The 16078-nt window shown below is 41.7% G+C and overlaps 1 protein-coding gene across 1 annotated transcript in view; it reads left to right on the top strand.

Annotated features, from left to right (window-relative positions):
• LOC126161818 (coiled-coil domain-containing protein 174) overlaps positions 1–16078 on the top strand; it is a 64399-nt gene that overhangs the window by 25376 nt on the left and 22945 nt on the right. Inside the window, exons 4-5 of the mRNA XM_049917918.1 lie at positions 9107–9366; positions 13777–14016. Coding sequence (XP_049773875.1) covers positions 9107–9366; positions 13777–14016 — 500 coding nt within the window. The remainder of the gene's footprint in view (positions 1–9106; positions 9367–13776; positions 14017–16078) is intronic.

Here is a 16078-nt window from a genome sequence, read left to right on the forward strand (position 1 = left end):
AGAAGCAAACTGAATAAATAAATAAAAAGTAGACTAATAATGAAATTGTTATAACCTTTAATCACCAATAATTGCGTGGATATTCAAACACACTCGCTTAAAAACAATAGCTGGTTACATGATAACAACTCAGTATCTCTTATTCGACTGCCGTGCTGTGACATGCGGCCGGCGCCGTTCGTAGCTAGGTGGCGCTCCCGCACTCAGCCGAGTTGCAGAGCGCCTCTATCGCCGTTTGCGCGTACTGTCGTGGCGGCACTGTTAAATGTTGTGGCACTGTCACAACACTTTTCCCCCCTTGGATAAAAAAACACTCACTTCCTTGGAGACATGGACAGTGCGGAGACATCCATGGTCTCTTGTGAGGCCCCGAGAAGATCCCGCGGAGAGACCCGAGAGTATGGTCGAAAATGTCCAGGACGGAAGCTCGTGCGTGGAACGTGCCTCCTGGACGAGATGATGGGTGAAAACTCCGGAGCAGCATCCATAGGTGTCGTGGACCTGGGGGTGTGCTCCAGCGAGATGGGTCCTGGAGAAGGCGGCGTCGCAACTGGGGCCGGTTCCGGCGTACTCGGAAACGGTAACGACGGCGGCTGCATTGACACATATGGTAGATCGGCAGCAGCAACAGGACTGGCTTCTCCGGCTGGTGGAGGCGAAGGAAGGGGTGGTGGCACTGGCGTGGCCACCATTCATGGGCGCATCTGGTCGTAATGGCGAACAACCATGCCATTGTCCGTACGTATTTCACAAAGCCGGCGGCCGCTAATAGCCTTGACCACCCCTGGGATCCATTGAGGGCGAGATCCATACCCTCATGCCCACACGTTGGCGCCCACCGAGTATTTTCCCACACTAGGGGGGACAGCACAAGGCCTGACAGGGTGAAGCAGGTGCAGTAGAGTGCGCGGTTGGCGGCCATGCAAGAGTTCAGCAGGGCTGCGATCACCCAGAGGCATGAAGCGATAAGAACTTAGAAATTGCAGCAGAGCATCATCTGTGGAAAAATCACTAAGGAATTTTTTCATCTGGCTTTTGAAAGTGCGGACAAGGTGCTCGACCTCCCCATTCGATTGCGGATGGAAGGGCGGTGCTGTAACATGATGAATCCCTTGTCCAGTACAAAAATCACGGAAGGCCTGCTAAGAGAACTGAGGGCCACTGTCCGTGACGATTGTGGATGGAAGACCTTCTAGCGCAAAGATTTTGGACAAAGCCAGCATCGTCGCAGCAGTGGTGGGCGACGGACATCGAACAACAAACGGAAACTTTGAGAAGGCGTCAATCCACAGTAGCCAATAAGTACCGAGGAAGGGGCCGGCAAAGTCTGCGTGCAGCCGTTCCCATGGCTGCGCCGGATCAGGCCACGGAGAGGGCATTGTACGAGGTGCAGCCAGTTCTTGAGCACACTGACCACACGCAGCAACCATGTGGGTGATGTCCAAATCAATACCGGGCCAATAAACGTGTCTGCGGGCCAGGGACTTAGTCCGAGAAATACCCCAATGGCCTTCATGCAACAGTTTGAGAACATCTTTGTGAAGAGAGGCTGGCACCACGACCCGTGGAGATGCGCCATCCGTGGCCAGAAGAACAACACCATCACGAACAGACAGACGAAGGTGCAAGGCATGGTAGTTGCGAAGGGGATCCGATGCCCGGCCCTGGGTCCTGTCCAGCCAACCCCGTTGAACAAAACCGATGACCTGACGTAGGACCGGGTCCCGCGCAGTAGCTGACGCGACCTGCGAACCTGTAAGTGGAAAACCCTCGACCGCATGACGTTCTTCCTCATCAATGTGGAAACAGAGTAGTTCATCACGATCGAAAACTGGGGCGGGGCCCATCGGCAATCGCGACAATGCGTCAGCGTTGGCGTGCTGGGCCGTGGGGCAATAGTGAATCTCATAGTGAAAACGAGACAAGTATAAGGCCCAACGTTGCAGGCGGTGAGCTGCCTTATCCGAAAGCGACGCCGATGGGCTGAACAGAGAGACCAGTGGCTTGTGGTCGGTGATGAGGTGAAACTTAGAACCAAACAAAAAAACACTGAACTTTTTTAGAGCATAAATGATAGTGAGCGCCTCCTTTTCGATTTGAGAGTAACGCCGTTGCGCATCGTTGAGGGTCTTGGAAGCATAGGCGATGGGTCGTTCCAACCCATCCTCATACCGATAGGCGAGAACAGCCCCTAGGCCATACTGTGACTTGTCAGTCACGAGAACCAAGTGCTGACCCGGACGGAATGTGGCAAGACAAGGCGCTGACTGCAAATGAGCCTTCAGGCGGACAAAAGCCTGCTCACACTCGTCGGACCAACAGAAAGGGGCGTTTTTTTGTAACAGCTGATGCACAGGATGAGCTACCGCCGCAGCGGATGGAATGAATTTGTGATAATAAGCAATCTTGCCTAGAAACGCCTGAAGTTCTTTGACCGTAGACGGCCGGGGTAGAGCGTTAATGGCCGCAACGTGCTGACGTAGAGGACATATACCCTCACGGGACAAGTGGAAACCAAGATACACAATGGAGGGTTGAAAGAACTGTGACTTGTCCAGATTGCACCTCAACCCAGCCGAATGCAAAATCCGAAACAGTGAACGCAAATTGCGAAGGTGCTCCTCAGTGGAGGCCCCCGTGAAAACAATGTCATCCAGATAGTTTATGCAGCTGGGAACGGAAGCCGTGAGCTGTTCCAAAAACCGCTGAAAAATGGCCGGCGCGCTAGCGACGCCAAATGGTAACCGCTGGTACTGATACAACCCACAAGGAGTGTTGATGACGAGAAATTCCTTGGAAGAAGCATCCAACGGCAACTGATGGTACGCCTCCGATAAGTCAAGTTTGGAAAAGAACTGGCCCTCAGCAAACTTGGTAAATAACTCCTCAGGACGGGAAAGAGGATAAGTGTCAATGAGGCTCTGAGCGTTGACAGTGGCTTTAAAATCACCACACAATCGCAGACTCCCGTTTGGTTTAGAAACCACCACGATTGGCGATGCCCATTCGCTGGAGGTAACAGGAAGGAGAATCCCTGAAGCTGTTAACCTGTCTATCTCAGCCTTGACAGGTGCACGCAACGCTACCGGAATAGGGCGTGCCTGGAAAAACTTAGGGTGAGCTGTAGGTTTAAGAGTAATGTGGGCTTCAAATTCCTTGGCATGACCCAGACCAGCAGAGAACACGGACGAAAATTCAGAACACAATCCATCCAGCTGTTGATACGGAATATGCTCAGATATGAGGTGCACATCATCATCAATGGAGAACCCAAACAACTGGAAAGCATCATAACCGAACAGGTTTTCAGTGTCCGCATGATCCACCACATAAAACGTGAGGGGCCTAACGACAGACTTGTAGGCAGTGGAAGCATCAAACTGGCCAATGATAGGAATTTTCTGTTTATTATAAATTCTCAGATTTCGCGTAACTGGAGACAAGGGAGGGGAGCCCAACTCCAAATACGTGCGAGAATTAATGAAAGTTACTGCAGAGCCAGTGTCCACTTGCATGCGAATGTCTTTATCCAGAACACGAACAGTAACAAACAACTTATTTGTTTGAGAAAGCACACAGTTAACATCCATGTCTGATGCCTCGTACTCGTCGACAGGAACTTTAGGGGACTGACACACAGAAGCAATGTGGCCTTTTTTCCTATATGAATTACACGTGGCCCAACGTTTTGGACACGCAGCCCTGTCATGCTGTACGAAACAACGTGGACAAGAAGGAAGTGCGGAATGAACCTGCTTCTGTGGTTGCTGTTGTCGCTGCGAGCGTTGCGGCCCAACGCGACGTTGTTTACGCGAGTGAACTGCCGCCACATCTTTGTTCTCCTGTGAAACAGGCAAATTGTCCGTGGCGAAAGTTGATTGTACAGCGCCTACATCACACCACGCGTCTATTTGCGCGCCAGCAGCATGAGACACTTCAATGGATTGAGCGATGCTTAGAACTTCCGACAACGACAGGTTTGGCAGTTGTAGGGCACGTTGCCAAACTTCTTTATCAGGAGCAAGCTGTAGAATAGCATCCCTAACCATTGAATCAGCATAAGACTCATGATGAGTGTTTGTGACAAACTGACGTTTCCTACTTAGACCGTGTAGTTCCGCCACCTAAGCCCGGTAAGATTGATGGGGCTGTTTACGACACCGGTAGAACGCCACGCGGGCGGCAACGACGTGGTGTTTTTTCAGTAATAGTTAGACAATAAGTCACACATTTCTTGGAAGGACAGAGAGGCAGGTTCCCGCAGAGGGGCTAACTGAGATAGCAGCTGATAGATCCGTGGGGAAATCCAAGATAGAAATAACGACTTACACATAGGAGCGTCGACAACGCCGAAAGCCAAGAAGTGTTGCCGCAAACGCTTCTCATAATCCTCCCAGTCTTCAGCGGCCTCGTCGTAAGGAGGGAATGGAGGCGGAGAAGAGGAAAGCAGACGATGAGTAAGCGACGTCGACAACGCCTGAATAGCAGCAGTCAACTGTGTTTGTTGTTCAATGAGCGCTTGCATAAGCTGTTCCATGTCTGCCCCGTCACGAACACACAAATCCACAACGCAGTGAAAATATCCGACCTCGTCACAAAAAGTGTTATAACCTTTAATCACCAATAATTGTGTGGATATTCAAACACACTCACTTAGAAACAATAGCTGGTTACATGATAACAACTCAGTATCTCTTATTCGACTGCCGTGCCGTGACATGCGGCCGGCGCCGTTCATAGCTAGGTGGCACTCCCGCACTCAGCCGAGTTGCGGAGCGCCTCTATCGCCGTTTGCGCGTACTGTCGTGGCAGCACTGTTAAATGTCGTGGCACTGTCACAACAGAAATGGTGTTCATTGTGGTAATATGAAGATCTTGAAAAATTCTTTAAGACAAAACATAAAATAATGTCTTCATTTTGTAATAGTTCTTGCTATTAAACTTTTTTCTGTGCTGAGTAATATCAGTCGTTTGTTTGAGTTTTAGTCCATACCTGTGATTTCCTTCTTTGATAGTCTGAAATTACTTTTTGTACCAACACACTAGTGTATAGGGAATTGTCATTGTGACATATGAACAAACATCAGTGGTTAGAGGCTATCCTTTTTCTCTTTTAGAACCCTACAACTTTTAATTTTTTTCTTACTTTGGTTGATTGCTTCACATAGTGACTTTTTGTACTCAAGACATCAGGAAGTAGTATATGATCATCCAGCATGTTTAATCTCATATAAATGTTATTTTTTTAAAGTTCCAGCTGCCCCTTAATGTCTGACTTCTTTTGATATCAGAGAATCCTTGTGTATCCATTCTGTTGACTACAGTTTCTGATTTGCATTGCTACAAACCTTCATTCAGTTGTGTTTAATGCAACCATAGAGAAGAATTTCAGTTTCCTCAGAGAAATACATGTTAATCATGCTCAACAAAATTTGATTGGATAAAAACTATTGATGTTGGAACTTATGCAGTAACAGTTTACAATGAACACTGTATAGACATTATTTAAAATTTTCAGGTTGCACCAGAATAATTTTATACAGGCCGGTCAAAAACAGTCGGAAAAAAGGTGTGGCAGAGTAGGTTGCACTGAGAAATAATAGTTAAGAAAAAAACTTAATACACCACTTCTGAGATTATCAGCCTTGACATTAGCCAATCAGGTTATTGCATATGCAAATTCAAGCAATCTGCCACAGACAATGTCGCCGGACATTGGATGTTAGTAAGGATGAAAAACCAAAGGATGAGCAGTCTCATGCATGTCATCTATGCTATGAGAACAGCTGACACTAGTTTATCTAGTGGGCTGCTTGAAAGGACAAGTGTCATAAGAGTCAAGGAGAGGGGAAGAAAAAATGAAAGAATTGAAAGATAAGAACAGTTATTAAGAATGCAACAGAAAATGAACTGTATTATAATAGCATCTCACATATATGTGGCTTATGTGCTGTTCAGCATACAACCTCCATGTGCTCCAGTGAAGATTCACTACTGAAACATGTTTTTATTGACACAGAGTATTAAGCTTCAACCAGAAAGGCATATTAATGGTGTGGCGGGCAAGTGAGGCTTCATCTGCCACCTAATACAAGGGCCGTTCAGAAAGTAACCTCCGGTTGATTTAAAAAAATACACCAAGTTAAATAAAAATATTTTAATATATACATCTTACAACTACATCTTTGCACTATTTTTCTACATAGTCTCCATAGCGATTGAGGCACTTATCGTATCTCTTCACAAGCTTTGAAATTCCTTCTGCATAAAAATCACCCGCTTGTGCCTGGAGCCAGCCTGTGATCGCATCTTTGAGCTCTTCGTCGTCATCAAACCGCTGTGACCCGAGCCATTTCTTCAAATGCATGAAGAGGTGATAATCACTTGGCGCCAGGTCTGGGCTGTAAGGTTGATGGTTGATAACGTCCCACTTGAAGGACTCAAGAAGGGCCGATGTTCTGCGAGCAGAGTGAGGACGGGCGTTATCGTGCAAAAAAACGATACCGGAAGTCAGCATACCACGGCGTTTGTTCTGTATAGCCCGTCGTAACTTTTTTATTGTTTCACAGTACACGTCTTGATTAATGGTCGTACCACGTTCCATGAATTCAACCAACAACACCCCTTTGGCATCCCAAAACACCGTTGCCATCAGTTTTCTGGCAGAAAAATCTTGCGAGGCTTTTCTTGGTTTGGTAGGCAAATTTGAATGTGCCCACATCTTTGATTGTTCTTTTGTCTCAGGGTTCACGTACTTAATCCAGGTTTCATCACCGGTCACAATTCTGTTTAACAATGGTTCTCCTTCGTCCTCATAATGTGACAGAAAGTCTAATGCAGAGGCCATTCTTTGAGTTTTGTGGTGGTCGGTAAGAATTTTGGGCACCCATCGTGCACAGAACTTACGGTAACCCAATCTTGCTGTCACTATCTCGTACAAGAGAGTCTTAGAAATCTGTGGAAAACCAGTAGACAACTCCGACATTGAGAAACGTCGATTTTCATGAACTTTTGCATCAACTGTCTGAACGAGTTCGTCAGTCACCAATGATGGTCTACCACTCCTCTCTTCATCATGAACGTTTTCTCGTCCACTTTTAAATAAACGTACCCATTCACGGACAACTCCTTCACTCATAACTCTTGGTCCGTACACGGCACAAAGCTCACGATGAATAGCTGCTGCAGAATATCCTATGGCTGTAAAAAACCTTATGACAGCACTTCACATTTGGCGGGGTTTTCTATTGCAGCACACATTTCAAACTGCCACAAAAACTAAACTAGCGCAGGTACGACGTTCACTCGACCACGGCTTGATGCCGACTGACCTGTTGAGTGTGTGAACGCACAGATGGCGTCGCTACTCCCCCCCACAACCCGCACTGTGGCTGATCGGAGGTTACTTTCTGAACCGCCCTCGTATTTTCACTGTTCAAAAGTTTGGGTGTGGTGAAAACAAGACGCGCGAGAAATTACAGTATGGATATTTGTGTGAATTTTCAAGGCAGGCAAAGAGTCTGTTATGGAAAAATGGGGTATCAAATTAACCCGCGTGAGATCTAGTTTTTCAACAAAAGACGCAAATACTTGAAAGAAATCATGGTAATTAAGTTTTTCTTAAATACCTTAATTAGATTTAAGTCATTAAACAAATAATTATTTTTAGAAACTAGACCTCATGCAGGTCAATTTGATACCTCATTTGTCCATTTCTCTTCATTTAGCTATGAAAATTTGGATGAAAATTTTCCTTCGAATCACTTATTAAGTTTTCCTATTTAGCTACTGTAAGTAGAATTCCTAACAAAATTTGTAAATTGTCATTTTTTGCATTTAATTAGGATTTTTACATTATTTTTTAATAATCTTAAATTGAACATTTACTATTTTTTCTGCCTTTGTACAGAGGAGCTGTTTTATGGGCTAACTATAATGTTTCCTTCTATGTTGTTGGCTCTGTGAGATTCTGTGTCTGTCAAACACTTCGCACTCAGTAAAAGTCAACAGTCTCCGAATGTATACTCCTTAGTTTTTCATTACAGTAATTAGCAACTCTACTAAAGGAGTAATCCAACAACTTGAGAATGAAAGCACGATTTAAACTTCTCTTATCATACAGTGACTTACTTGTACTGAATATGACATATTAGTCATCAAAATGAACATCATTACAAAAACATCAATGACATTGACATTACTGTTTGTCGGATGTTTGGGTCGCTGATATTATGTGGGGCAGCTAATGGTGTGGATGTCTCTTTGCTGCACTTGTAATGACATCAGGTGCAACTCATCTAAACTCAGCACTACACAAAGCCCAGAACGAGTACTTCACACAACAACAGAACATAACCTAAAGAAAAATGATTCCTAATAGAGATAACTTTAATTCCTGAGAAGATGATATTATCCCTCTTCCCACTAATGCAAAATTTGTCACATTTATTCATTTATGTGCTATTACAGTATGGGAGTTTCTGATCAGTCCACTAATTTTAATCAGAATTATTACTGCTAAAATCATGAAAATCTCATACTCTCTAAGCTCCATTTATCATAAAAATCTTTTTCATTTATTCTTCATGAAAAGAGGAAAAGAAAAAAATAGGAGCAGGAGAAAATCGAACTACTTCTTGTCAAGTGTTCTGTCTCTGCATAGGATACATGATTTTATTGTGCCAGAGAGAGACTGCAACAGACAAGTTTAACCTTGTAAATGTTGATGTGTTCTAGAGATACTGAATATTCAGTGATACTCTGAGAGTGCAGCCAGTTGCTCAGTTGTTGTTCACTGTCAAATGCAATATTTCATTTTGTACCCACTGGTCTTTTTCTGGTAAGTTGTCAAAGATTTTGTCATAATTCACCTAAAGATGTCTGGCTGTTGGCAAACAAAATATCATGCTTAACAGCAATTGTTGACTGACATCAATCTTGAATCATCATTGAAATTTAACTTTGTCATAAGAATAGTGCCTCCTTTAGTTCTTATTTTCCTCCATAGCCATGTTAACATCATCATTTTTGCCCATTTGTGAAAATATATGACTTTTAACACTTACAATTCATTGGAAAATCACTGACATTTGTATCTGATTTGTAGGGTGGAGTATATTGACTTCCTAGGGCGTACTCGAAAATGCTTGAAAGAAGATTTAGAGAGGATGAAGAAAATAGATAGTGAATTCCAGAGGACTTTGTCTAAGGAGCCCAGCCAAGATGTTCATCCTCCAGATGCGCTGCTAACAGACCAAATTAGTGAGCGGCCTGAATTTCTTCAGAAGCTTCATGAAGTGTGGGAAGAGCAAGAGAAACAGTTGAAAGAAAAACAGAACATCCACTACCAAGATGTCTTCTTTAATGGTGTGTATCTCTTTCAGATAGGATAGTAATAGTGATAAACAGGCATGTTATGAGGCCTGAGTTATGTACTGTATATCTTTATGTGAACATATTTTGAATTCATTAATTAAAACTTCTGGGCTGATTTGCCATGGTCCATATATAAAACTTCTTCTCCTTCCTGACGTTTCGTTGCCGGCTGCGGGCAACATCTTCTGAGGTGAGTCAGCGACTGGCTGCTAGGCGCTGGTGGTCCCACTTATATAGAGCGCTTAGATGGCGCTACCACTCGTCACGTGCTTTCGACTTTAAAACTATCTCTGGCTAGTGCCATCTCTCTCGATTACAGGTAATCGATTGTCACTTCGTTGGTACAAATTCGAACGCCATATCTTGTCTAGTTTTAATCCTTCTTCTTTTCTATTGAAATTATTTCCATGCTTGTAGATCTCTATAGCTTCTCTATACATGCGAGTATAATAATGTGAGGTCCTAGCTATCACGTTTGTCTCACTAAATTTTATTTCGTGATCACCGTCTTTGAAAACGTGTTCCGCTACAGCTGATTTCTCAATCTGTCCCAATCTACAGTTCCTTTTGTGTTCCGTTAGGCGGGTATTAACACTCCTTTTAGTTGTTCCAATATAAACCATGCCACAGCTACACGGAATTTTATACACACCTGGGGTAGCTAAGGGGTGTCATGCGTCTTTCACCGATCTTAAACTTTCACTAATTTTCTTGGTAGGTCGAAATATTGTCTCCACTTGAAACTTGGCCAAAACTTTACCAACTTTCATAACATCACGGACCATATTGGTAATGTTTTGCCCAAGTTTCAAGTGGAGACAATCTTTCGACCTACCAAGAAAATTAGTGAAAGTTTAAGATTGGTGAAAGACGCACGACACCCCTTAGCTACCCCAGGTGTGTATAAAATTCTGTGTAGCTGTGGCATGGTTTATATTGGAGCAACTAAAAGGAGTGTTAATACCCGCCTAACAGAACACAAAAGGGACTGTAGATTGGGAAAGATTGAGAAATCAGCTGTAGTGGAACACGTTTTCAAAGACGGTGATCACGAAATAAAATTTAGTGAAACAAATATGATAGCTAGGTCCTCACATTATTATACTCACTTGTATAGAAAAGCTATAGAGATCTACAAGCACGGAAATAATTTTAATAGAAAAGAAGAAGGATTAAAACTAGACAAGATATGGCGTTCGACTTTGTACCAACGAAGTGACAGTCGATTACCTGTAATCGAGAGAGATGACACTAGCCATAGATAGTTTTAAAGTCGAAAGCACGTGACAAGTGGTGGCGCCATCTAAGCGCTCTATATAAGTGGGACCACCAGCGCCTAGCAGCCAGTCGCTGACTCACCTCAGAAGATGTTGCCCGCAGCTGGCAACGAAACGTCAGGAAGGAGAAGAAGTTTTATATATGGACCACAGCAATTCAGCCCGGAAGTTTTAATTAATGAAGACACCGGCCGTGAAAGCTTACATGCTATAATATTTTGAATTATTTCTCTGAAAATTACCAGCAACCGTTTTCTGTAATCTCTTAAGGTAATGAATCATTCTGTCAATGCTAGCTGGATGTAAGTTAATTGATCAGTTATGTTCATAAATGCATTTGATATGGCATAAGTATAGCACGGAAATAATTTTAATAGAAGAGAAGAAGGATTAAAACTAGACAAGATATGGCGTTTGCCTTTGTACCAACGAAGTGACAATCGATTACCTGTAATCGAGAGAGATGACACTAGCCAGAGATAGTTTTGAAGTCGAAAGCACATGACGAGTGGTGGCGCCAGTCAACACTCAAAAACTGCTAATCATGTGCTGTACAGATGGACTGAATTGCTGAACACAGTTTGAAATACACCTGATGATGACATTGTAAATCTGTCAGAGACGGCAAAGGACTTGGAAGAGCAGTTGAACGGAATGGACAGTGTCTTGAAAGGAGGATGTAAGATGAACATCAACAAAAGCAAAACGAGGGTAATGGAATGTAGTCGAATTAAGTCGGGTGATGCTGAGGGAATTAGATTAGGAAATGAGACCCTTAAAGTAGCAAAGGAGTTTTGCTATTTGGGGAGCAAAATAACTGATGATGGTCGAAGTAGAGTGGATATAAAATGTAGACTGGCAATGGAAGGAAAGCGTTTCTGAAGAAGAGAGATTTGTTAACATCGAGTATAGATTTAAGTGTCAGGAAGTCATTTCTGAAAGTATTTGTATGGAGTGTAGTCATATATGGAAGTGAAATGTGGACGATAAATAGTTTGGACAAGAAGAGAATAGAAGCTTTTGAAATGTGGTGCTACAGAAGAATGCTGAAGATTAGATGGGTAGATCACATAACTAATGAGGAAGTATTGAATAGGATTGGGGAGAAGAGAAGTTTGTGGCACAACTTGACTAGAAGAAGGCATCGGTTGGTAGGACATGTTCTGAGGCATCAAGGGATCACCAATTTAGTATTGGAGGGCAGCGTGGAGGGTAAAAATCGTAGGGGGAGACCAAGAGATGAGTACACTAAGCAGATTCAGAAGGATGTAGGTTGCAGTAGGTACTGGGAGATGAAGGAGCCTGCACAGGATAGAGTAGCATGGAGAGCTGCATCAAATCAGTCTCAGGACTGAAGAACACAACAACAAGTATAGCTGTGATTGTGATTCCTCTACTGAAGCAGAGGCTGTACTCAGTGGCACACTGGACTCACATTCAGGACAGTGGTTCAGATCTCCATATGGTCATGCATTGTTTTATTTTCCATTGTTATCCTAAATTGTGCGAGATAAATGCCAGGGTTATTCCATTGAAAAGGACATGTCTTACCTGAATCTCCATCTTTCCGTTAATACGCAGCTCTCAGTCATAAATAAATTAAATATTTTATTTCAGAATATGAGTAAAAACTCAAATTCAAAAACTTGTGAAAATTATTTCACCTAGATCAGAGATACTCAATTCCTTTCTTACTCAACAGAATGTATGTTCATGAGTACAGTTAGATTTGTTTTTCAGATTTATTTTAATTACAAAAATTATTTTCCTTTTTATTGTAGTGGCTTTTTTTTGGCAATCCTTTCCTTCCAGATAACTTTTTCATTTATGTGTGATCTAACAAATCCTGAATGATTAAAACACCAGAATAAGATGCACACAACTCAATGTACTCTGCTCCACTTTTATTTTCTCTTCAGAGAAATATAGAACTGTCACTCTGTCAGTCAAATCTGACTTCTGCTTTGTACAATATATTTAATTCCTGTCTCACTATAAATACTTTTATTACAGTAGAATTTCATATTACACAGTCAGAGGCTTAGCCAGCATTAAACATATTATTGTCATCATGAACTGTTTCTTTCGGAAAACTTGTATCTTGAATAAGGAGCTGCCATCTTCTCATGGTCATTGGCTATCAGCTAAAAGGTTGCATTGTCCATCATGGCAAAGATTTACATCAAACACAAAAGACAATTCTCCGTAGTCATTATTCCCATGAACTTAACATAAAATAAATAAAACAACTTTACATCCATACATACAGTAAAACCTAATTATCATAAATACATTACAATATTAAAATGCAAAGAATCAAGGTCATTGGTCAGGTAGGAAAGACAACAATATCAGCAATACTAATTTGTGACCTTACAGTTGTGCATTATTTACATATATTTTCATAATTTGTAGAGGACTGTGAAAACCTCCACCACTGTAAAATTTATTCATTAACACATCCTGTTCTAATTTGGGCATGCCCACTGAATGTCCTGGTTCTTCACAATACCTCGTCCTTAAGATTTTTGTTGTTACTAGTCATTTTATGAGGAAAATTAATCACAGATAATGATAGATACCAGCGAACTATATACAGTCAACACTGAAAAACAACTAATCATGTGCTGTACAGATGGACTGAATTGCTGAATTGAAATACACCTGTTGGAGACTGCTTAATCTCATTGATATGATCAATTTATGTAATGTGCCAGTTATGTTTAATTTGCAACTCTAATTTTTCTTTCAGAATTATTATTTGACATTTTGATGATGCAAATGAACTAAAAGAAAATAAGTAATAAAACTCTATGAACCACTTAGTGTGGCCTCTGTGAGCAGTTTTCTTTATTTAGCCAGGCCAGTCAAAATGTTAAACAGTTCAACCAACTCTTTTTGACATGTGAGCAGTTTTTACCATAATGTTGATCACTGTCAGCTCAAACGCACACCTGCTTCCAGCAGCATATTCTGACAGTTGCATTCACTCGTGTTTTGTTACTAGCATAACTAACTGCTTTTCCATCACCATGTACATGCGTATTACAACAACATGTTGTACTGCTACACAATCTTCTGGAAAATGTGAGTAAATATTGAGTAACTCTACTCTCTTCTGCAGAGGCCAGAGCACACGGTGTTGGATACTACGCATTCTCAACTGACGAAAGGGCACGTGCGACACAGCAGGCAGCACTGGAGCGCCTGAGGCAAGAGACTAAGACACTGCAGCAAGTTGCCAAGCAGAAGGCCACACAAGCACTGACACAGAGTGCAGCACGTGTGGATGCTGCTAAGAAGAGGATGCTGAAGTTGCTGCAGGCTGCTGTTGGAGGAGAACAACAGAATGGTACAGCAGCAGGTAATTTGGAATATTTAACCCCCAAAAGGAGATTGAAACTGTATTTACTGTGGTGTTTTAGATTAATAATTGTCCAAATTCCTCTTTGTTTTGTGTGTGTGTTAAATGCATGCATATGCTGCACATCTTGATGTACAGTATACATTTTTTGCTGAGAATGGAATTAAAGTAAATGGTTTCTGCACCAGCACGTGTAATGAAGATTTTACTGCATTCATATTATTTTTCTCACAGATACAAATTACTGTGACAGAAATTTATACCACAAGGAAAGCTTCCCATTTTATTTTGATGTGCCAGGCCTAGTCATGTTCCTGTAACAGTTTACCAGGTTTTGCAAACTGCTTTCTTTCTCTTAGCTAAAAATCAGATCATTTCTTTCAACTCCATCTGCTTGCAAAGGTCACTTTTTTTCCTATTTTTTGTGCTAATATGATGACTTGGATAAGCCTGAAGCACTTACACATCACTGTCATTTTTTTGGCACAGTGTAAAAATTATGGAGATTGTATTTCAACTGCTTATGTGCGTTTCTTAATGCCACCACAGTTTTTTTAATCCTGAGCTAATTTTACTATTTGGTTCGTAACATAGCATTTCCTAGCTGTGCCAGTTGGCTCAGACAGTTGCTTTTGTGAAGACCAACACTGGATTCCAGAGGACAGGGCTATTCTCCAACCTGTAGCTCAGTGGTTCATAACCTCCATGTAATTGCCTCCTGATGCATAAAATGTTAATTTCTGATGGGTAAAAGCAAAATGGGTTAGATGAAGATTTAGTGGTCATTTTAAATTGTTAAAAATAATCTTTGTTATCAAAATTTCATTAGGCTCTAAAATGTAGTGCATCATCATCATGAGCTATTTTATATCTACTGCAGGATACAAGCCTCCCCTAGATAATTCCACGCATTGCGATCATTAGTGATACAAATCATTGTTGCGCCAGCATATCTGGTAGTGTCATCTGCCTACCATAAATAATTTTGTCTTCTCAGTCTTTTCTTATTTCTCGGAATCCAGAAAAGAACTTACTTTGGCCGCCTACCATCCATATTCCTGATCATTGTCCAGCCCACTTACACTTCCTTTCACCACTATCGTAGTTATGTCTCCCATTCTAATCTGTTCTGTAATCCATTTGTGCACTTTCCTATCTCTCCCAGTAATTTTCAACATGCATTTCTCCATTAGTTGAGGAACTGTACTCAAATTTTGAATGATCTTCACTTTGAAAGGTCATGTCTCACTGTCATGACTCAAAACCATTAATAAGAACTATTCATTAATGTTCAGTTTCATACACATTCATCATCATCATCACCATCACCATCATCTTGAACAGTTTCCAGCGCTAAATTGAGTCTGTAACATAAGCCCATAATCTTCCCATTACAGTTCAGTCCTCACCTCTTTTCTTCAACACACTCCTCCATATCTTTCAGATGTCTTCTTGGTAGTTATCGTTTCAGCTCCATTTCATTTATCTTCCTGGGAATCCTCTTGTTTTCTGTATAGTTAAGTGCCCATACCATCTTAGCTTTGATATTTCTATCCTACTCTACAAGGGTTCTTCTTTCAGTTTCCCTTACCCTTTCATTCTTCATCCTACCTCTTCTTGTTACTCCTATCCTACTTCTGAGGAACTTCATTTAACATTCATGCATTCATATACATTAAAAGCTTCATTTTGAAAATTTAATTAGTTTACCAACAACACTGAAGGTCAGCTTTACTATTATTTTTTTATATTTATTTTACTGTCTATCTGGTGATAGTAATCAATTGCCATCAGTAACAAAATCTAATAGTAACTGTTTTTCCAGATTTGGAAGACTAGCCTGGGTTCTAAGACCAGTTTCCATGGCTGAATGAATATTTTCAGTTAGGGAATGTTGATCCTTGCAGAGTCAACACACTATATTTTTGTAGAACAGAATTAGCATTGTTTTAGCACTCACTCTGTATGTAGCAGATATTATTATTGGAGGAACTCTTAAGAATGCCAATTTCATTCACCATGACTTACAGATGTAAAAGTATACTTTTGGTTACAATAGCAC

The sequence above is a fragment of the Schistocerca cancellata genome, chromosome 2, assembly GCF_023864275.1.
Source record: "Schistocerca cancellata isolate TAMUIC-IGC-003103 chromosome 2, iqSchCanc2.1, whole genome shotgun sequence".
Lineage (NCBI taxonomy): Eukaryota > Metazoa > Arthropoda > Insecta > Orthoptera > Acrididae > Schistocerca > Schistocerca cancellata.